The 22,673-nt window shown below is 45.4% G+C and overlaps 2 protein-coding genes and 1 pseudogene across 2 annotated transcripts in view; 1 reads left to right on the top strand and 2 right to left on the bottom strand.

Moving 5' to 3' along the window:
* LOC120032679 (myosin-10-like) overlaps positions 1–72 on the bottom strand; it is a gene marked incomplete at its 5' end in the record, with an annotated part of 35,724 nt that extends 35,652 nt beyond the window's left edge. Inside the window, one exon of the mRNA XM_038978877.1 lies at positions 13–72. Coding sequence (XP_038834805.1) covers positions 13–72 — 60 coding nt within the window. The remainder of the gene's footprint in view (positions 1–12) is intronic.
* LOC120032680 lies at positions 72–8,758 on the top strand (annotated as a pseudogene).
* Positions 8,759–13,609: 4,851 nt separating this feature from the next.
* Positions 13,610–22,673, bottom strand: part of LOC120032682 (myosin-10-like) — a gene marked incomplete at its 5' end in the record, with an annotated part of 31,655 nt that continues 22,591 nt past the window's right edge. The window contains 6 exons of the mRNA XM_038978878.1: positions 13,610–14,392; positions 14,515–14,687; positions 15,233–15,341; positions 20,013–20,221; positions 20,549–20,672; positions 21,146–21,363. Of these exons, the coding sequence (XP_038834806.1) occupies positions 14,242–14,392; positions 14,515–14,687; positions 15,233–15,341; positions 20,013–20,221; positions 20,549–20,672; positions 21,146–21,363 (984 nt within the window). The remainder of the gene's footprint in view (positions 14,393–14,514; positions 14,688–15,232; positions 15,342–20,012; positions 20,222–20,548; positions 20,673–21,145; positions 21,364–22,673) is intronic.

Raw genomic sequence — 22,673 nt, forward strand, 5'->3', positions numbered from 1 at the left:
ACCGGTCCGTACCTTGCCAGCGTAGTGGATGATGCAGAAGTCAGCCTTGTCCTTTAGCTGTCTGGGCTGCCATGATGTCACTGCTGGGCTCGGCAAATGAGAAGGAGCTTCAGGATCTTCTGGGTGACCTGGACTTCAGCCTTCTGGACAGCTCGGCTAATCCGCATGTGGCCACGCCCGGGAGAGAGAATGGCCTGATGGGAATTGGAGTTTCAGGGCCGAAGCCGAGTGGGGGCGGGTTAGGGAGGGGGCTGGGGGTTGCAGGGGGTCTCCTACACCCACCTCCGCTCCCTGACGGCCTGCCCGCCCCCCTCATCAAGCGCATCGAGGACCTACGGGCGGTGAGTCGCACTGATGGGGCTTTTCCAGTTTATCATAGATTGATTTGTTTATTTAAAGTTTATGTGATCATCCCTTGATTTAATTGTTGAGTAACTTCCTGGAATTTTGTACAGTTGAAATGTGTGGCAGCCATTTTCTTAAACCATGATGATATCACTTAAAATAGTGTCAGTTCTTGAAGATTTGTAATGCATTTCTTGACAGGGTGGTAAAAATGCGAGGAGAGGTTAGAGAAAAGCAGAGCAGAAAGGAAGAGCGGATGAGAGCAAAACACATGAAAGAAAGGTAGACTAGCAACAGACAACTGGTGGCCAAAAGGGAGAGAGAAGAAAGAGAGAGTGACAAATCAAGGATGAGCGAAAACTGTCAAGATGACGATGCAGCCATTTTGAAACTGACACGGAAGGCTCCTTTTTGCTTTTGCGCGTCTTTCCATGGAAGACAGTATGCTCACCAACCTCTTTTCTTCACAGGCCTCTCGTCAGTTTGATCAAGAGGGAAGGAAGAAATTCTTCACCCTGGATATGAATAACATCCTACTGGAGTGAGTTAGTCATTCTTTTGACACATTGTACATCTCTCTCCGTCTCCACCCTGAATGTGTCTTAATGCTGATATTGGAGTCGATTGTTCATCTCTTTTCCTGTCTTTTTCACCCCCACTCTGTTGTACATTTCTCCCAACATCTTTTTCTCTCGCACGCAAATGGTTTTATTCTTTGTCGTCTCTTCTTTATCCCCTTTCCTTGCTTACCATCTTTCTCTCCATCCCCCCTTTCTCTCACTCCTGTTAATTCCCTCTGTTGCTCCTCTCCCTTCCCTCCACTCTCTCCTCCCCCAGTATTGAGCTGCAGGCGCAGGAGCAGCCGATGGGGCTACGTGGGGAGGTGTATTCTCACCTGGAGGCCTTTGTGCCCTGCAATAAAGAGGCCCTTCTCAAACGCCTCAAGAAGCTTAGCCTCAACATCCAGGATGACCGTCTGCGTACGCCCCTGTTGAAGCTGAAGCTGGCTGTGTGCAGTGTGATGCCCGAGCAGATCCAACGATACAACATGGACTGCATGGTTAAGGCTGCCAAGTAAGAAGATTACAATACTCCATAGTGTACTGCAGCCATACTCAACAGGCGGACCGTGGTCCGGATGCGGACCCAGAACGGGGTCAATACGGACCGCGAGTCCCGACTTTACATTTGACATTTTCCTACATTTGATGTTGCATTGGGCAGTTTGACATTCCCTGACAGAGAGCTATTTCGATTTAGTACCTGTCAGAAATGTCCTGTTGATCAAATAGCCCATGTTAGGTAGATGGGTACGCTCAGGGGCCTTGACCCCTAGCGGGCCCCCATTTGATTTTGTTGAGCAATTCACTCAGGTATCATATGGCAAAATGTATAGAATTGCAGGAAATGAGCTTTAAAATGGCAACATTTTCTTTCAAACAACAAGAAGGATGTGAACAATTTGAACAGTTTGGGGTTGTTGGGTGGGGGTTTGTTACTAAATGACAAAATCCATCCTGACCTTTGCCACCTAGGAAATTTGTATGACTGGACCGTCTTAAATAGTAGTTGAGTACCCCTGATATACTGTAATGCTATATCGCTTATCCATAATGGGTGTTTGGTTATTTTTAGTGCCCTACTCTGCCTGTGTTCATCACTGCTTTTATTTATATGCGTCTCTGCCTCTGCGGGTATATATTGAGGTTGTTAGAACATGTTGGTACTGAGGTGTGTGTGTTGGATCCTAGCAGGCAGCAGCCTGGAGAGGGAGAGAAGAACGGATCAGAGGAGGAGGACGAGGGGAAGCCGGGGAAGAGGATGATGGGCCCACGGAAGAAGTTTGTCTGGGACGACAAGCTCAGGTGACGGCCCATCCACTGCCCTCAATCAAATCTTATTTATAAAGACATTTTCACATCAGCAGTTGTCACAAAGTGCTTTTATAGTAATCCGGCCTAGACACTAAAGTGAAATTCTCGAGCAAAGTCATACAGGAAGTGGTTGATTTGAAAAGATAATAGATTAGTAAGCTTCCTTCATTTCTCTCTCTCTCTGTGTGTGTAGGTCGCTGCTGTGTAACCTGGTGCGTGTGAAGTTGAGCTCCTATGAACTGGAGTCGTCTCAGTGCTCTCTCTCCGTGGAGGATTACCTCAAGGCCTTCATGGAGAACGAGGTCAAACCACTGTGGCCCAAGGGCTGGATGCAGGCCAGGATGCTGTTCAAGGAGAGCCGTGTTGTACACAGTCACCTCACTGTCAACATGTAAGTCATCTCAACTATAGTTGGACCTTATAAATAAGTTGGCTTTAAAATGGCAATTATACCTTTTATTGTATATATGCCTGATTGACAGATCAAATCTAATTGTATTAGTCGCATTTACATATCTCGCAAACTTTATTGCGGGTGTAGCGAAATGCTTGTGTTCCTAGCTCCAACAGTGCAGCAATACAGCAATATCTAACAATGCACAACAATACACACAAATCTAAAAAGTAAAATAATGGGATTTAGAAATATTAGGACGAGCAATGTCGGAGTCCGGAGTATAAATCTACGGTGCATTCGGAAAGTATTCAGACCCCTTGACTTTTTCCACATTTTGTTATGTTACAGTTGTATTCTAAAATTGATGAAATACAATTTTTTCCTCATCAATCTACACACAATACCTCATAATGACAAAGCAAAAACAGGTTTTTAGAGTCTTATGCAAATTTATTTAAAAAAGAAAAACATAAATACCTTATTTACATAAGTATTCAGACCCTTTGCTATGAGACTCGAAATTGAGCTCAGGTGCATCCTGTTTCTATTGATCATCCTTGAGATGTTTCTACACCTTGGTTGGAGTCCACCTGTGGTAAATTCAATTGATTGGACATGATTTGGAAAGGCACAGTTGACGGAGCAAAAACCAAGCGTTGAAGTCAAAGGAATTGTCTGTAGAGCTCCGAGACAGGATTGTGTCGAGGCACAGATCTGGGGAAGGGTACCAAAAAATGTCTGCAGCATTGAAGGTCCCCAAGAACACAGTGGCCTCCATCATTCTTACATGGAAGAAATTTGGAACCACCAAGATTCTTCCTAGAGCTGGCCGCCCGGCCAAACTGAGCAATCAGGGGAGAAGGACCTTGGTCAGGGAGGTGACCAAGAACCCGATGGTCACACTGACAAAGCTCCAGAGTTCCTCTATGGAGATGGGAGAACCTTCCAGAAGGACAACTTTCTCTGCAGCACTCCACCAATCAGGCCTTTATGTTAGAGTGGCCAGACAGAAGCCACGCCTCAGTAAAAGTCACATGACAGCCCGCTTGGAGTTTGCCAAAAGGCACCTAAAGGACTCTGACCTTGAGAAACAAGATTCTCTGGTCTGATGAAACCAAGATTGAACTCTTTGGTCTGAATGCCAAGCGTCACGTCTGGAGGAAACCTGGCACCATCCCTACTGTGAAGAATGGTGGTGGCAGCATCATGCTCTGGGGATATTTTTAAGCATCGGGAACTGGGAGACTAGTCGGGATCGAGGGAAAGATGAACAGAGCAAAGAGATCCTTGATGAAAACATGCTACAGAGCGCTCAGGATCTCAGACTGGGGCGAAGGTTCACCTTCCAACAGGATCTGCAGAGAAGAATGGGAGAAACTTCCCAAATACAGGTGTGCCAAGCTTCTAGTGTCATACCCAAGAAGACTAGAGGCAGTAATCACTACCAAAGGTGCTTCAACAAAGTCCTGAGTAAAGGATCTGAATACTTATGTAAATGTTATTTCCGTTTACCTGTTTTTGCTTTGTGATAATGGGGTAGATAGTCTGTAGATTGATGAGGGGAAAAAACGATTAAATACATTTTAGAATGAAGGCTGTAATGTAACAAAATGGGGAAAAAGTCAAGGGGTCTGAATACTTTCTGTGTGTGTGTATTATTTATATATGTGTGTGTGTATATATACACGTGTATATATTATATATATATATATATACACACACACACGTTTTCATCAAGGATCTCTTTGCTCCATTCATCTTTCCCTCGATCCTAACTAGTATATATATACACACACACACACAGAGTATGTGATGGGATGTATAGACTATATGGATAGAAGATGTACAGTATATCTGAAGAAACAGATGAATTGATTGACAGATGGATTAGCATTCCTGTGCGGATGTTAACTAACACACCCGTTGGTTTCTCTGTCCAGGGTCAAGAAAGGATGGTCCCCACCCCCAGGGCTAAAGCAAAGGTCAGTGACATCTCTTCACTCTCAATTGACGTTTGTAACCTTTTCTACAAGATGGTTATTTGGTATTACTTGCGGTGCCATGTGTTCTGATGCGGGGCTAATGCTAACCTTTGTCCTTTCCCTGTATTCCAGGAGGGCCAATGGATCCAGCAGAGGCCCAATCTCCCCACCGCCACCACCCCTTCTCTCCCCCACGTCCCCTCCACCCCCTCCGTCATCCAGGCCCGCCGGACCTCCTCGTCCCCCTCGGAGCCCATCTGCCTGTCCGACTCGCTGGACGAGGACCTCCGCGCCCCCTCCCTGGATTCCGTCTCCCACGCCCTCGCCTTCCTCAGCCAAGCCGCCAAGGGCCTGGGTCCCCACGGCAGCGTCACTGACCTCACCCTCACCTCCCCCCTCTCCCCCCCGCCTCTCCAGATCCCCAACACCTCCCCCCCCTCCATCACCCCTCACTACTCCCCCTCGTCTTCCCTACTCACCTCACATTCTCTTTCCAAGATAAACGCCAACTTGTCGACGATGGTGACGATGCCATCGATGGCCAACATTAAGACCACGCTATCTACCTCTCCCTCCACTTCCACGGCGTCGTCGGCTCGCATGCAGCTCGCGGGGGCCACGTTGGTGTCTCGTGGCGCCGACGGAGTGTACGGCGTGATGAAAGGGGCAGGCTCTATGGGACAGACTCAGAGACACAATGTCAGCATGGCAACCGCCATTCACAGGCAAGGGGGCATGACTGGAGGGAGTAAGCTCCACCCACCATCGTCCCCCTCCCCGCCCACCAAGCAGCGGCCCCCTCCCACAGCCTCTCCGCTCCTGCCCCCCCATCAGAAGGTCTCCCTGGGCATGGGGGTGGCAATATCAGAACTAGGGAAGAGCAGTGTCAAAGCCAACAGCAGCAGTAACGGCAGTGTCATGATGAGCAACATGTCCTCTTCCTCCCCTCAGTCCCGTGCCACCAACTCCCACTCACACCCCCAGCAGCTCAACTCCAAGAGCCCTCAGCAGCTCAACTCCAAGAGCCCCCAGCAACCCTCCTACCTCACCTCCACGGTGGGCTCTTCACCCTCCCAGTCCCCCTCCCACCACCAGGGCAAATCCAAGCCCCACCACCAGTCCAACTTCATCACCCCCATGCAGGCAACTCTCACCAAGTCCTCCCACAGCAACAACTCCTCCCCCATCATCAAGCTCACCCCTCGCCCCCCTGCCCCCACCTCCTCCCATCTCCTCCCCTTCCTCCTCCTCTTCCAACCTCCTCTCTCACTCTCAAATGATCTCCAGCCCTCTCCAGTACCAGTCCCCCAAGACTGCTGGCTTCCGCCCCCCATTTAGTGTCCAAGGTGGGGGTCAGGTGAAGCCGGGCCAGGGCAGTTATAGCTTCGCAGGGAGCCAGAAGGCTCCGTGTGTCATTAGCAGTAGTAGCGTTAGCAGCGCTAGCTCCAACAGCAGCCCCATGCGCATGTCGCCCGTCACCAGTCGTCCGGACAACAGCCCCTCCCCCTCCGGCACGGTCTCGACCAGTCACGGACAGAGACAGAGGGCCGTGGGCAGAGCCAAGGCTGTAGGCAGTCGGGTGCCCACGGCAACCATGGCCACACCCTCCGTCACCTCACACCTGACGCAGGTGAGTCAGCCAATCACATGCGACCAGAAAGTGCCAAGAAGTGTGAAAAACAGGATCAAGAGAAGCACCTCTTACATATTGACTGCATTTTTCTCGCTTGAGTTTTGAGTATGTTCTGCAAAGGCTTGGCCACGTCGTCAGAACAGAACAGAAGAGAAAGGAAGAGATTGTGTCGGGCACTTTATGTCACCAAGTTGAGTCACCTGATCCCTTCTCTCTTTCTCTTTCTCCCTCCCCCTTCCTCCTAGGTGTCAGCTGGCAGTCCCCTCCTGGGCGGGCCACTTGGCTTTGGGATGCTGGGGGGGCTAGTGCCCGTCTCACTGCCCTTCCAGTTCCCATCGCTGCTCAACTTCACTCCTCCTGGTGCCCCGGGGGTCAGCGGCCTGGGCACGGGCACCAACTCAGGATACAGCCTCTCACAGAGCGACTTAATGGGTGAGTAATTGGCAACCGGTGCCCAACTGGCAGTGGCTCCACAAGACTGATCTTTCAAAGCACCGGGCATGCAAATATATAGGATCAAAAATAAAGCATTTGTTATCTCTGTTCTCTACGGTTCAGTAGAACTTCTAGGGCTCTTAATTCCACTGAAAAAGTCTGTACTGTACATCATGATGTGGTAAAGGTCTTTAGAATTTACTACTTCATTAGTATGACATTTTATTGGATGAATTTGATCAAATGACAAAGAAAATCAGTGTTTATTAAGATGGCAAAATAAATGAAGCCGCAGATAGATTTGTTTGTGGTCCCTTGAGATTCATCTAGTCTTAGTTTGTGTTACTCATGGTCAGTGTTGTGGTGTGCAGTGTGTGTGTGTGCGTGCTGTGGATCCATACTGAAATATAATCAGCTCTAATATGCCTATGCTAAAGGTTTCTCACTGTAACCCTCTTGCCCTGCCTGTCTCGTTTTCTCATCCAATCCCTCACTCCTTCTCCCCCTCCGTCCATCCATCCATCCTCCCTTTTATCTGCCCTCACTTTCTGATTTGATGTTTTACTCAAATTCTACTTTCATCTTTTAATGTTCCTTTTCTCACCTTTATTCTCCTCAACCCCTTCCCCCTCTCCATGCTTCCCTTTTTTTAACCTCCTCACTCTTTCTTCCTCTTGTCTGTCCATCCCTCCCTCCATCTCTCCTCAGATCTGTATAAGAGTCTCCAGTCAGGGTCACAGGCTGCTCTACCTCCTCACTTGCAGCTTGCTTTCTCAGGTAAACTTCACACCTCCTCCTCCAGTACTTCTCCTCCTCCTCCCTTACCTCCTCCTCTTCCCTTCCTCCATTTGTGTTGTTGTCATTCCCTGCGTCATGTTGATATCGCTCACTCACTGTTTGGCTGTAAACTATTCTTTCCCAACCTGTCTGCCTGTTTCATTGTTAGCGGTGATTTGCATGCCTGTGTTACTGCATGACTAGGCTAACACTAGAAGCACGTGTCTTGTCTGTCGATGAAGCATCTCCTCCCTGTGTGTTAGGTGTTCAGTATTTTTCTGCATCATGTCATTTACACATGATGTAACAAATTATTTTAACCCCCCCCCACCTCAGATGCGAACCAAAGCCAGGGTGGCGACATGAAGAGGAAGTCCCACTGACCAATAGAGACGGAGGACAGAGAATGACATCGAGACGTCCACTAGGATCACTTTGATTGGACAGATGGACACAATGATGTAATAATACAGGGGGGAGGAGCCTTCTTCCCTCAATATGGACCTGAAGAATCAATTACCCCTCACCATGACGATTTATGAATTTAATTTAACTGTATTTTTATGATTACTGGGTATAAAATGGACCTGGGGTGAATGATAATGAATTTCTTTCCCTTACATTTTTTTCTTGTCAACATGTTTACATGACCGACCTTTATCACTGTGGAATGAGGACAGGGTCGTATTCATTAGGCTCCAAACGTAGAAAAACAAATACAGAAACAAGGAAGTACTGCCTGAACACTGGTTTTCGTTTAAAAAGAGTTTTGCTATGTTGTGCACCAACGGAGCGCACATACCGCAGCGAATGTCGATCTATTTGCCGTTTGTTCGGCGCGGTCTGTTTTACGGACCACCCCACCGGTGAGGGTCTGATTGTTGACATTTTCCCTCGATTCTACATGTAGAATCAGTTTGCAAATTATGGCTGGCACTCTGTTCAGAGGTGCAAAGTACTCTCGACCTGCAAACGCCACCAATGTGTCCGTTCCGTAATGAAAACCACCCAGGAGAGGGAGCACGCTGTTAGCGAAGTAATTTAATTAGAATTTAAGTCTGTTTTAATTTTTTCTCGTCTAAAGCAGATTTGAGTATAAATTAATTAATTAATTTTTTGGTCGTTGTCTTGACTGTCTGAGGAAGGTAGTTGTTAACTTGTCTCCGATGTGAGATGGTGTGTCCATAGATTGTTTTAAAGTCGCCTCTGCTCCCCACAACTGACTGTTAAGGTAGTATAGCTAATATAAAAATGGATAAATTATTTGTAATTTACACAGGGATAAAAAAAAATATTTAGAGGTATGAGTGTGCCCAGTGAGTGTGTGTGTGTGTGTGTGTGTGTGTGTGTGTGTGTGTGTGTGTGTGTGTGTGTGTGTGTGTGTGTGTGTGTGTGTGTGTGTGTGTGTGTGTGTGTGTGTGTGTGTGTGTACGTACACAACCTACATATATTATTATAAATTGTATTTTCTTTCCAGGTCAGTCTGTGCTGTGTGAGTGTGCGAATTGCATATCCCCTTTTCTCTGTTGTGTGAGAGAGTGAGTATTCCCCTCTCTTGTTCAGCATGTCTTTGGTGCTGTAAAATCACACTGGACCTTTTCTGGAGAAAAAACTTGAACTGTAAAAGCTAGACTCCTCTTGGAGGGTGAGAGAGGGGACAAAGATGCGAGATTGTAGCTTACTTGAACTTTTTTTTTTTAAATTGTAATTAATTACTTTGTAAAAAAAACTATCAACTCAAACACTCAACTCAATATGACAAAACGCCTTAGTTTGTAAGTTTCATTAAAGAACTATGCAGGACTATAAATGCTTCAATGCAAAAGTGCAAGTCGTCGCTTGGCTTTCAACCTCTTACTCAGCTGTCAATGTATTTCTGGGAGTTGCGAATGTTTGTGTGTACGTACGTCTGAGTCCTTTTTCCCATCTAAAGAACTCTCCCTTCTCACCTGCTGAATACCTCTAGAAATTGTTCTTCCTTACTCTCTTCCTATATCTGGGAAGATCTCAATAGCATACTCCTCACTTCCTCTCTCCTAGTCTTCTCAAAACCCGTTGTGGGAGAAGGTCAGAGGGGAGGGACTTCTGGCTTTCTTGCCTCTGTCCATCTCTTATCATCCTTCATCCCTCCTTCCAATGTTAGTATGAATGTCGACCAACTGCACCAAGGATGGCGCCAAAGATGAGTTTCCTAGCATATAGATGGGGTGCTTTGGTCAGTGTGCGTGTGTTCCTATCAACATTCTCTTTGAAATGTCCCCATGAGTGTTGTCCGTCTGTGGTCTGTCAGGATGTCAAGGGGAAAAGTTGTTTCTTTCTGTGACTGGAGCAGGAGGTGACATTTGAAAGCTTTTGTGCTTTTGGGGCGGGTAAAGATTACATTTCATGGTAACTGGTTACTTAATTCGGTCTCTTTTGTAGATTATTTTTGTGTCGATTTATGGAATAAAATACAGTTGGTTTTCAATAGGGCCTGAGTCATTTCTTTGTGCTCCCTTTCTTCCGTCCTCCATTGTGACAGCTTTTTCAAAAGAACACTTCTAGTTCTAGGGCTCTATTCAATTTGTATATCGGATTTTAAACACAATGTTCCCGCCTTAAAGGTCATTTCCGATTGTCAGATCAAATGGAATTTACCTTAACATTTCTAGCACGCAAACTGTAACGCTTCAGGGATTCAGATTGAATAGAGCCTCTTTATTTTTATTTATTTAACCTTAATTCAACTAGGCAAGTCAGTTAAGAACAAATTCTTATTTACAATGATGGCCAAACCCGGACGACGCTGGACCAATTGTGCACCGCCCTATGGGACTCCCAATCACGGCCTGATGTGATACAGCCTGGATTCGAACCAGGGACTGTAGTGACACCTCTTGCACTGAGATGCAGTGCCTTAAGACTGCTGCGCCATTCGGGAGTCACAAGTGAAACGACGTGGCACTCGGGAGCCTTAAGACGTGGCAATATTTTTTTTTTATACATTTGTCATAAGTCCATGTTTTGTACAGTCCCTCAATGATGTCAACATTCGTGTTCACTTTCTGTACTCTGGAAAGGTCAGGGCTCGATTCAATCCATAAGGCTGAAGATCCGCGCCACAATGCGGTTGAAATTTAAAGGTAATTTCCTATTGAGTGGACGTCAGCAGCGTTCACTGTGAATGCAGTCTCCTGCAAATGCGGAGACATTGCCTTTAAACCTCAATCGCGCTATATCCCAGATCTTCAACGGATCGAATCGAGCCCTCACTGTCAAAATACATCATTACACGTGTTGCTCTTTGACCTTTCTCACCCATGCTGGTGTTTCCCAGGTAACAACAGGCCCTAGCTTTGTGGAAGGCTCTGGAGTTTTCCGTTCTTGGCCCGGTTTGGATTCTTTAAAAAGTGCATCCTTTGTTCCTCCCTTGAAGTAACTGATTAGAAATGACTGGACAGGTGAAAGCCATGTGGTAGAGCCCTTCCGCTCACCTGCCCAGGACACCCACTCAGATTGAGCAACAAAAGAAATCTGCTCTTGTCAAATGTTCCAAACAGGACATTGTCTTTTTACCTAAATATGCGAACACCAACAGATAGAATTCATAGCAAGCAGTGCATTGGGTTAGTCAGATTTGATTAAATATAACAGAACAGATTACCTGGATTTAGATTCACTCTCACTGGATGGGTTGCCAAAAAGAACTAACTGAAAGCCACACCCCCAATAATCCATGAATATAACTGCATTGAGCCATTTGCCACTATGGCTATAATCACCATGCTACTGCCTATTTCATTTGTTCAGTTAGCAAACAAGACAACTCATAATCCAGTACCTTTATCAGTCAACACCTATATTTTAGCTGTAATCCGCTTTAAAAATGCAACATTTTCTCTCAGGCTCATGGCAAAATGTGTACAATAGCATGAGATGAGCTATACAACAGCACATTTTCCACTGCCGATGGCAAAATTTCAGGAAGTTAGCTACCCCAAATTGATGCAGGCCCACCTGACAAGTTTCTGGCTACGCCAATGATGTCCCATACCCCCAGCTGGTGGAGAGAATAACATTTGGGTTGCCATCATGCAGCAGGTCCCTGGTTCAAATCGCAGAGTAGCTTTTGTTTTCTAACTTTTCCCAACCCCTTACTGAATTTAGACCACTTCCCTAAACAACCCATCATATTTGTCTATGCCCTTCAGGCATAGCTACCCTCTGTGCTCTCCAATTTGGGGAGAGAAACATGCATGACTGAATTGAAAGTCTCTATAGGGGCTCCTCCGCTCAGGACAAACTGGAATCATTATTTCTACAATGAATATGCTTTATTTTCTTTTACAAAAAATCGCTGTAGTCTAGAAATACAGGAGGCATACAAGAAATAAAATGGGGGGGGGGGGGGTATTTGCAGTTGTAATGAAAGCCTGGTCGTCAACAGCCAGTCTGAGAATAATAATAATAATACAAGTAAAACTACATCATGGATGTTAAAGCTTTTAACCAAATGAAATCACATTCTGCTCTTGAAGGGGGAGCAGAAGGCTCCACATCTCACACAGTTAATAGTAACACTGATTTCTGACCCACACACACACTACCTATGGAGACATTGCTACAGGTATATGAACGGGAGAGGAGGTGCACACTGGGTATGATATGACACACAGCAAAATACACAAGACAAAGAAGAAGAAAAAGTGTTTGTTTACCGTTCACCAGGTTTGCCTCGTTAGGTTTTTATGTAACACGTACAGCACACCTACACGTCTTTCTTTTTAATACAGGTGCACACCTACACGTCTTTCTTTTTAATACAGGTGCTCACCTACACGTCTTTCTTTTTAATACAGGTGCTCACCTACACGTCTTTCTTTTTAATACAGGTGCACACCTACACGTCTTTCTTTTTAATACAGGTGCTCACCTACACGTCTTTCTTTTTAATACAGGTGCTCACCTACACGTCTTTCTTTTTAATACAGGTGCTCACCTACACGTTTTTCTTTTTAATACAGGTGCTCACCTACACGTCTTTCTTTTTAATACAGGTGCTCACCTACACGTCTTTCTTTTTAATACAGGTGCTCACCTACACGTTTTTCTTTTTAATACAGGTGCTCACCTACACGTCTTTCTTTTTAATACAGGTGCTCACCGTGCATTACCCATTAATGCTCTTATCTAGTGTCTAAGGCACTTTAAAGAAACATGTCATTACAGCTGAGCTAACATTGGAGTAAAAGTCAAATGAAAGTGGCAGTTTACATATATTACCATCTTTTAATACTGAACAGAGATGCCAAAGGAAGAATAGAGAGCGCTGATGGATATGGACATTCTGGGACGTTAAGAGTGGCTTAATAGTTTTAGAGCTTTGAGATGCTATCCCCAGTAGAAGGCTGTTATATCTAGGAATACTAAGTGCTTGGTAGTTGGTGTGTCAGCGTATTATAAGAGAGAGTTGGGGGTCCTACTTTGCTACCAAACCATGGCACAAACACAGTGAGATGGCAGTCTCCCTTGCTCTGAGCGGTAGGCTTTAGCTAGTCAAACTACACGTTCAATCGAAGCTCTCACCATTAGTGTTGGACTAAGGGGCTGTATTGTACATCATGTGACCACTCATGAGAGAAGCTTGGGGTTTCCTGGCTCCAGTTACAGGGGCATATGAACACTCATTGTGCAGTTTCCAGCGATTCTCTGTGATACGTACGCCAGCGACCATCTATCTAAGCATACCACACTTCACTGCCTTCAACCCTTCTTCCTGAACAACAGGAAAAATAGTGTTACAATTGGTCAAATACAAAACAACAAAAAACGTCAATCATGACCTATGCGATTCCTATAAGAAGTCAGTTACCAATTGTTTTTTAAAGTGTTGTGACGAGATGCTGTGGCAAGTGGAGAAAAGCTTTTCACAGTTAAAACTTCCTTTCCATTCCATGTTTTTCTCCCAGAACAGGTCAGACTGTGTGAATCCACCATCTTGTTTCATTGTAGTGTTTAGAAGCGGAACAATAGTCTGTACATCAGGAAGAGATTCATGCAATGAGGGAAGCGGAGGCAGTCCATTGACCTCTGACCTATTGTTGAATAGGACTATCATCGGAGAGGACAGAGTTTTGTTAGGCCTGCTTTAAGCCAGGGGAGAGATGATGGCTTACATTTGGTGACACACTTGTATTACAAGACAATGTTTTGTTTCATGTGGGAGGAGGATGACAAAAGTGAACATTTCCTAGTTTCGCTCCTTTCCTTGCAGTTTGGCATTCAGGGGCATACACATACCTTACATACTCACATGTGCACACACGCATAGTTCATAAGTAAAAATCACTTGGACATAAGTTTACATATTAATTTAAGCACATAATTCCACGCCTAGGGAGGACTATATTAAGATCGTTGGGACACTCGCCGGGCCGAGCAGCTAGCCAAAGTAGAGTAGGAATATTGTTAGAGTAAGGCAGAGTAAGCCGCTCAAGTGGGAGTAATTGTTTTGTCATCCCCAGGGAGGGAGCATTTCTGGGAGGGGTGGGGTGGTCTAGGTCGTATTCATTAGAACACACCGTAGCAAAACGTTTGAAAGCGTCTTTCAACGGAAAATGAAAACGAGCGGTTCTTATTGGACAAATCCAGGTAGTCCCTCCCTGTTTCGGACTGTTTTCTTCTGTTTTGGTGCTTAATGAACAGGACCCTGGTTCTCCCTGCTGTTGACTCGGGGACAGATGGAGAGGCTGAGGTGTTGTAGTCACCATGCTGCCAGGCTGGCTAATCGATAGGGTTGGTAGGATTAGCAGGAGGCGTCTATTCTGTCTGGTTGGAGGCTTGCGTGTCGTTGTGGTCGCTGGCGCGGCTGTCGGCGTCGTCGTCAGAATTGTCCACGGAGGTTCCGTCGATCTGGAGCTGCCGGCTGCGGCCTGAACGGCTAGACGAGAAGCTGATGGGGCCTCCACGCCTGAGGAGAACAGGCAAATACATACATGGTCATTTATCACACCCACAGATCTATGACAGTGTGGATGATAGGCATAAATCACTACGTGAAGTGTATATACAGAGTGTTATGAGAGGCTGTACCTGAGGCGGTTCTTGAGTGTGTTGACCTCGCGGGTCAGGCCCTCGCTGGCCTCGGTGGCGTCGTCCAGCTCCCTCTGTAGTTTCCTACGGGAGGCGTTGGCCCTGGTAGCCTCCTCCTCAGCCTCCTCCAGCTGACGCTTCAGCTGCTTCATACGAGAGTTGGCCTTCTCCATCTGACAGGGGGAGAATTTAAATTTTATTGGCACAATTCAACGTATTTACATAGCAAATTCATGGGCCAATTCAAGATTAAAACACAGAGAGAGAGAGAGAGATATGGAGAAGAGGGGGGAGATGGACAAAAGGTGGGATAGAGAGAGAGAGAGAGAGAGAGAGAGAACCAAAGCTACAGAAGAGCGTGGGTGGGAATAGGAGAGAGAGAACCAAAGTTACAGAAGAGCGTGGGTGGGAATAGGAGAGAGAGAGAGAGACAGAGAACCAAAGCTACAGAAGAGCGTGGGTGGGAATAGGAGAAAGAGAGAGAACCAAAGCTACAGAAGAGCGTGGGTGGGAATAGGAGAGAGAGCGAGAACCAAAGCTACAGAAGAGCGTGGGTGGGAATAGGAGAGAGAGACAGAGAGCTTCAGCACAGATGACACAGAGACACTGATTATAGTGAATTAGTAGCTAACCTGGCATCCATGGCCTTTTACTCACCCTTTCTAAATGTCAGGACAGACTGTTTCAAGCTCACTGTGGACCCAAAACGACCACTCACCTGCTCCTTGTACTGGTCGGCATGGCGACGCTCGTCCTCCACCTGAATCACCACCTCTTTCAGCTTCTTCTCTGTGCGTCGGACGATCTTATTGGCTGCTGCCCTCTCCCTGGGAGGAAAAAGAGTGATAACGGGAAAGTGTGTAAATAGTGTCACCCTGACTGACTCATATCTGATGGGGACATACATTTGCATCAGGATGCAGTAAAATACTCCACATTAGGCAACCTCATACACTACCATTCAAAAGTTTGGGGTCACTTAGACAATTGCTTGTTTTTTGAAAGAAAAGCTAATTTTTTTGTCCATTAAATAACATCAAATTGATCAGAAATACAGTGTACACATTAGTAATTTACAACATGAACATTGTAGATGGAAACGGCAGATTTTAATGGAATATCTACATAGGCGTACAGAGACCCATTATCAGCAACCATCACTCCTGTGTTCCAATGGCACATTGTGTGAGCTAATTTTAAAAGGCTAATTGATCATTAGAAAACCCTTTTGCAATTATGTTAGCACAGCTGAAAGCTGTTGTTCTGATTGAAGAAGCAATAAAACTGGCCTTCTTTAGACTAGTTGAGTGTCTGGAGCATCAGTATTTGTGGGTTGATTACAGGCTCAAAATGGCCAGAAACAAATAACTTTTTTCTGAAACTCGTCAGTCTATTCTTGTTCTGAGAAATGAAGGCTATTCCATGCGTGACATTGCCAAGAAACTGAAGATCTCGTACAACGCTGTGTACTACTCCCTTCACAGAACAGCGCAAACTGGCTCGAACCAGAATAGAAAGAGGAGTGGGAGGCCCCCATGCACAACTGAGCAAGAGGACAAGTACATTAGAGTGTCTAGTTTGAGAAACAGACGACTCAAGTCCTCAACTGGCAGCTTCATTAAATAGTACCCACAAAACACCAGTCTCAACGTCAACAGTGAAGAGGCGACTCCGGGATGCTGGCCTTCTAGGCAGAGTTGCAAAGAAAAGCCCTATCTCAGACTGGCCAATAAAATAAAAGATTAAGATGGGAAAAAGAACACAGACACTGGACAGAGGATGATAGGAAAAAAGTGTTATGGACAGACGAATCTAAGTTTGAGGTGTTCGGATCACAAAGAAGAACATTCGTGAGATGCAGAAAAAAATGTAAGATGGGGGAGGCAATGTGATGATCTGGGGGTGCTTTGTTGGTGGTAAAGTGGGAGATTTGTACAGGGTAAAACGGATCTTGAAAAAGGAAGGCTGTCACTGAATTTTGCAACGCCATGCTATACACGGTGGACGGTACGTAATTGGAGACAATTTCCAATAGGACAGTGACCCAAAGCACAGGTCCAAACAATGCAATAATTATTTAGGGAAGAAGCAGTCACCTGGTATTCTGTCTATAATGGAGTGGCAGAGCACAGTCACCGGATCGCAACCGGGGAGCAGCTTGACCGTATGGTACGTAAGAAGTGCCCATCAAGCCAATCCAACTTGTGGGAGGTGCTTCAGGAAACAAATTGACAACTGGAATGCCAAAGGTCTGCAAGGCTGTAATTGCTGCAAATGGAGGAATCTTTGACGAAAGCAAAGTTTGAAGGACACAATTATTTTTCAATTAAAATAATTATTTATAACCTTGTCAACATCTTGACTATATTTCCTATTCATTTTGCAACTAATTTTATGTATGTTTTCATGGAAAACAAGGAAATGTCTAAGTGACCCCAACTTTTCAAATCAAATCAACGTTTATTTGTCACGTGCGCCGATACAACAGGTGTAGACCTTACAGTGAAACAATGCAAATAGTCCGGGTAGCCATTTGATTACCTGTTCAGGAGTCTTATGACTTGGGGTAAAAACTGTTGAGAAGCCTTTTTATCCTAGACTTGGCACTCCGGTACCGCTTGCCATGCGGTAGTAGAGAGAACAGTCTATGACTAGGGTGGCTGGGGTCTTTGACAATTTTTAGTGCCTTCCTCTGACACCGCCTGGTGTAGAGGTCTTGGATGGCAGGCAGCTTAGCCCCAGTGATGTACTGGCCGTACGCACTACCCTCTGTAGTGCCTTGCGGTCAGAGGCCGAGCAATTGCTGTACCAGCAGTGATGCAACCAGTCAGGATGCTCTCGATGTTGCAGCTGTAGAACCTTTTGAGGATCCCAGGACCCATGCCAAATCTTTTTAATTTCCTGAGGGGGAATAGGCTTTGTCGTGCCCTCTTCACGACTGTCTTGGTGTGTTTAGACCATTCTAGTTTGTTGTTGATGTGGACACCAAGGAACTTGAAGCTCTCAACCTGCTCCACTACAGCCCCGTCAATGAGAATGGGGGCGTGCTCGGTCCTCCTTTTCCTGTAGTCCACAATCATCTCCTTAGTCTTGGTTACGTTGAGGGAGAGGTTGTTATTCTGGCACCACCCGGCCAGGTCTCTGACCTCCTCCCTATAGGCTGTCTCGTCGTTGTCGGTGATCACGCCACTGTTGTGTCGTCTGCAAACTTAATGATAGTGTTGGAGTTGTGCCTGGCCATGCAGTCGTGGGTGAACAGGGAGTACAGGAGGGACTGAGCACGCACCCCTGGGGAGCTTCAGTGTTGAGGAATCAGCCTGGCAGATGTGTTGCTACCTACCCTCACCACCTGGGGGCGGCCCGTCAGGAAGTCCAGGATCCAGTTGTAGAGGGAGGTGTTTAGTCCCAGGATCCTTAGCTTAATGATGAGCTTTGAGGGTACTATGGTGTTGAACGCTGAGCTGTAGTCAATGAATAGCATTCTCACATAAGCGTTCCTTTTGTCCAGGTGGGAAAGGGCAGTGTGGAGTGCAATAGAGATTGCATCATCTGTGGATCTGTTGGGGCGGTATGCAATTGGAGTGAGTCTAGGGTTTCTGGGATAATGGTGTTGATGTGAGCCATTACCAGCCTTTCAAAGCGTGAGTGAGCGCTACGGGTCCTGTAGTCATTTAGGCAGGTTGCCTTTGTGTTCTTGGGCACAGGGACTATGGTGGTCTGCTTGAAACATCTTGGTATTACAGACTCAATCAGGACATGTTGAAAATGTCAGTGAAGACACTTGCCAGTTGGTCAGCACATGCCCGGAGCACACGTCCTGGTAAGCCGTCTGGCCCCGCAGCCTTGTGTTATGGCGACCTGTTTAAAGGTCTTACTCACGGCGGCTACGGAGAGCGTGATCACACAGTCGTCCGGAACAAGCTGATGCTCTCATGCATGCCTCAGTGTTGCTTGCCTCAAAGCGAGCATAGAAGTGATTTAGCTCGTCTGGTAGGCTCGTGTCACTGGGCAGCTCGCGGCTGTGCTTCCCTTTGTAGTCTGTAATAGTTTGCAAGCCCTGCCACATAAGACAAGCGTCGGAGCCACTGTAGTATGATTCAATCTTAGCCCTGTATTTAGTCCTTTGCCTGTTTGATGGTTCGTCGCAGGACATAGCAGGATTTCTTGTAAGCTTCCGGGTTAGAGTCCCGCACCTTGAAAGCGGCAGCTCTACCCTTTAGCTCAGTGCGAATGTTGCCTGTTATCCATGGCTTCTGGTTGGGGTATGTACGTACTGTCATTGTGGTTGACGACGTCCTCGATGCACTTATTGATAAAGCCAGTGACTGATGTGGTGTACTCCTCAATGCCATCGGAAGAATCCCGGAACATGTTCCAGTCTGTGCTAACAAAACAGTCCTGTAGTTTAGCATCTGCTTCATCTGACCACTTTTTTATAGACCGAGTCACTGGTGCTTCCTGCTTTAAGTTTTGCTTGTAAGCATGAATCAGGAGGATAGAGTTGTGGTCAGATTTACCAAATTGAGGGCGAGGGAGATCTTTGTACGCGTCTCTGTGTGTGGAGTACAGGTGATCTTGAATTTCTTTCCCTCTGGTTGCACATTTAACATGTTGATAGAAATTTGGTAGATCTGATTTAAGTTTCCCTGCATTAAAGTCTCCGGCCACTAGGAGCGCCGCCTCTGGGTGAGTGGTTTCCTGTTTGCTTATTTCCTTATACAGCTGACTGAGTGCGGTCTTAGTGCCAGCATCTGTCTGTGGTGGTAAATAAACAGCCACCAAGAGTATAACTGAACTCTCTAGGCAAGTAATGTGTTTGAACGGTACTGTATGTTTTCAGCCCCCTAATGTTAAAGGTCCAATGAAGTCATATATATCTCAATATCAAATCATTTCTAGGTAACAATGAAGTACCTTACTGTGATTGTTTTCAATTAAAATTGTCAAAACAAAACAAAAATAGCTTCTTAGCAAAGAGAAATTTCTCAAGCAAGAATTTTGCTAGGACTGTCAGGGGAAAACTAAAAAATTGCTGTTATTGGCAGAAAAGTTTGGAACTCTTTCTTATTGGTCTATTAACTAATTTACCATATGGTGATGACACCAGGCAGGCCAAAACTCTATCCCACCAATATGGGCTGAAAACTTCAAGCTGTCTTTATACTAAAAGGGCATTATCATAATTTTTCACAATTTCACAGTATTATTCCAACCTCCTAGTGTGGAAATATATAGAAAACACAGGAAAATCACATTTAAGACTGCACTGGGCCTTTAAAGGTCCAGATTTTGAGTAGTTTGTAATCTGAAAATAGATCTGTGGTTTGGGGAAACTCCTACCTCTAGCGGTCTATTGAGTATGGGTAAATCATTACAATGAGTGTATGAGCTAGAGTCCACCTATTGAAGCCTACATCTAATTCTAGGTAACCTCCCATGTTTAAACTCTGACCCCCATTATGACGTCTATTTAGTACAGTATATAGAAGGCTTCTTACTTGGCCTCCTGCTCCAGTTGCTCCTCCAGCTGCAGTATCTTGGCCTCCAGGGCGGTGATGGCAGCCTTGAACTTGGACTTGACTGCCCCCTCCAGCTCTCCCAGCTTGGCCTTCAGCTCCTTGTTCTGCCTCTCCATTCCTTGACGGGCGTTCTCACTCTTCTGGGCCGCGCTGCGCTCCCCAGCTAGCTCCGTGTTCAGGATGTCCACCTTGGGAGAGAAATGGGAATAAAGGGAGAGAGGGTCACTCTTTGTCCATCTCTATATAAAACTGTTAGTTGTGGGTCCCAGGAAGTGGTCTGGTGTGATACTTGTTAGCGCAGTTCATTATAGACTACTCTCCAGGCCATAAAGAGACTACATTCTATGGTCCAGGAATCGTCTCTGTGTATGAGTGAATCTCAAAAGTACTTTCCTCTTGCCCGATATCCTCCTCAAAACGTCAAGAGACAATGCCGGTTTAAAGAGAGTTTTTACCTGTTCTGTACCTTCATGAGCTGTGTGTACGTGTTTGACAATGTGAGAGTTGTACTGTACCTGCATGGTGGTCTTGCGGAAGCGGTCGTTGAGCAGCTCCATGTTGCTCTGTTCCTCCTCTAGTTCCTCCTCCAGCTGCGAGATGCGGGCCTCCAGCCTCCTCTTCTCATCTAGCAGGGCCGACCTGACACAAACAAGTGAATGATTCGGTGATGTGGTTGGTACAGAACAGAGCATAGAAATCAGGGGGGAAGGCTGCTGGTCCACTTAAAGCTGCAGTATGTAACTTTTTGGGTGACCTGACCAAATTCAGATAGAAATGTGAGTTATAGATCTGCATTCTCATTGAAAGCAAGTCTAAGAAGCAGTAGATCTGTTCTACGTGTTCTACTGTTCTACTATTTCTATACTTCCTGTTCTTAAGTTTCATTTCGTCTTTTACTTTCAGTTTTGTACACCAGCTTCAAACAGCTGAAAATACAAGATTTTGGTACAATGATTCTCTACACACGATACATTGCTTGGTTTGTCACAGAAACTGAAATTAGGTGAACGGTTACAATTTTAGCAACCAGCGATTTCTGCATATTGCACCATTAAATCTGGAAAATATCATGCTTGAATTTGATCATTAATCAGGAAAATGTAGCTACTCACTTTCCAGAGGCGCTATTTGAGATCTCGTCGGCTAGCTCGTCTCTCTCCTGCTCAGCGTGTCTACGGGCCCTCTCTGAAGCCGCCAGGTCCTCCTGCAGCTGTAGGATCTCAGCTTCCAGGCCCTTTAGTTTCTTCTCGTTCTCTTTAGACTGTGCAAAGATCTCATCACGGGATGCTCTGGCCTCCTCCAACTCCCTCTGGTAGTCCTTCATCTGGGCCTGCAGGGGGCAGCAGCAAGGCAAAGAGTAAGACCGGTCTTGGGCAACAGTACAGGGTTAGAGGTCAACTCCATTTCAAATGAGACTCTCCTCAATACTCCTCTATGGCAGTATTTACACAGGCAGCCCAATTCTGATATTGTTTGCCACTAATTGGTCTTTTGACCAATCAGATCAATCTGTTGCCCATAATTGGGCTGCCTGTGTAAATGCAGCCTATGAGAAAATGTTTGAAATTCAGTTTTTCTTCCCGAATTGAAATAGAACCGACCTCAACCCCGTAGCTATACTGAATATAATAGTGTAAGGCCAGCGGGGAAGCTACAAATGAGACCAAACCAACTTGGACAACTAGAGTTTACAGCATCAGGGATGTCATCTAAATACAGACGTTGGTAGTCCTGGACATATTCTAATCTAGGCTACATTAAAGCTGACTACACAGTGGACAGACAGGCACAGATACCATACCTGCAGAGGCTACCATCCCATTTTATTGATAAAAGGATACAGGTGTAAAAAATTATATTGCTGATTATCAGAGATCAGACAACCAGGAGTTCCTAATTAATCAGGCAATTAATTGGAAGATTCTTGGAATTTTGGAAAAGTTACCAGAATTTTGCAACAATATTTATAATCTACAGTTGAAGTTGGAAGTTTAAATACACTTAGGTTCGAGTCATTAAAATCTGTTTTTTCAACCACTCCACAAATTTCTTGTTATCAAACTATAGTTTTGGCTAGTCAGTTAGGACATCTACTTTGTGATTGACACAAGTCATTTTTCCAACAATTGTTTACAGACAGATTATTTCACTTATAATTCACTGTATCACATTCCAGTGGGTCAGAGGTTTACATACACTAACTTGACTGTGCCTAATAACAACTTGGAAAATTCCAGAAAATTATGTCATGGCTTTAGAAGCGTCTGATAGGCTAATTGACATCATTTGAGTCAATTGGAGGTGTACCTGTGGATGTATTTCAAGGCCTACCTTAAAACTCAGTGCCTCTTTGCTTGACATCATGGGAAACAATTTAAAGGCAATGCTACCAAATACTAATTGAGTGTATGTAAACTTCTGACCCACTGGGAATGTGATGACAGAAATAAAAGCTGAAGTAAATCATTCTCTCTACTATTATTGTGACATTTCACATTCTTAAAATAAAGTGACCTAAGACAGGGAATTTTTACTCTGATTAAATGTCAGGAATTGTGAAAAACTGCGTTTTAAATGTCGTTGGCTAAGGTGTATGTAAACTTCCGAATTCAACTGTACATAATAGCTCAGCACAACTTG

This window comes from Salvelinus namaycush, chromosome 39, assembly GCF_016432855.1.
Source record: "Salvelinus namaycush isolate Seneca chromosome 39, SaNama_1.0, whole genome shotgun sequence".
In the NCBI taxonomy this organism is placed as follows: domain Eukaryota; kingdom Metazoa; phylum Chordata; class Actinopteri; order Salmoniformes; family Salmonidae; genus Salvelinus; species Salvelinus namaycush.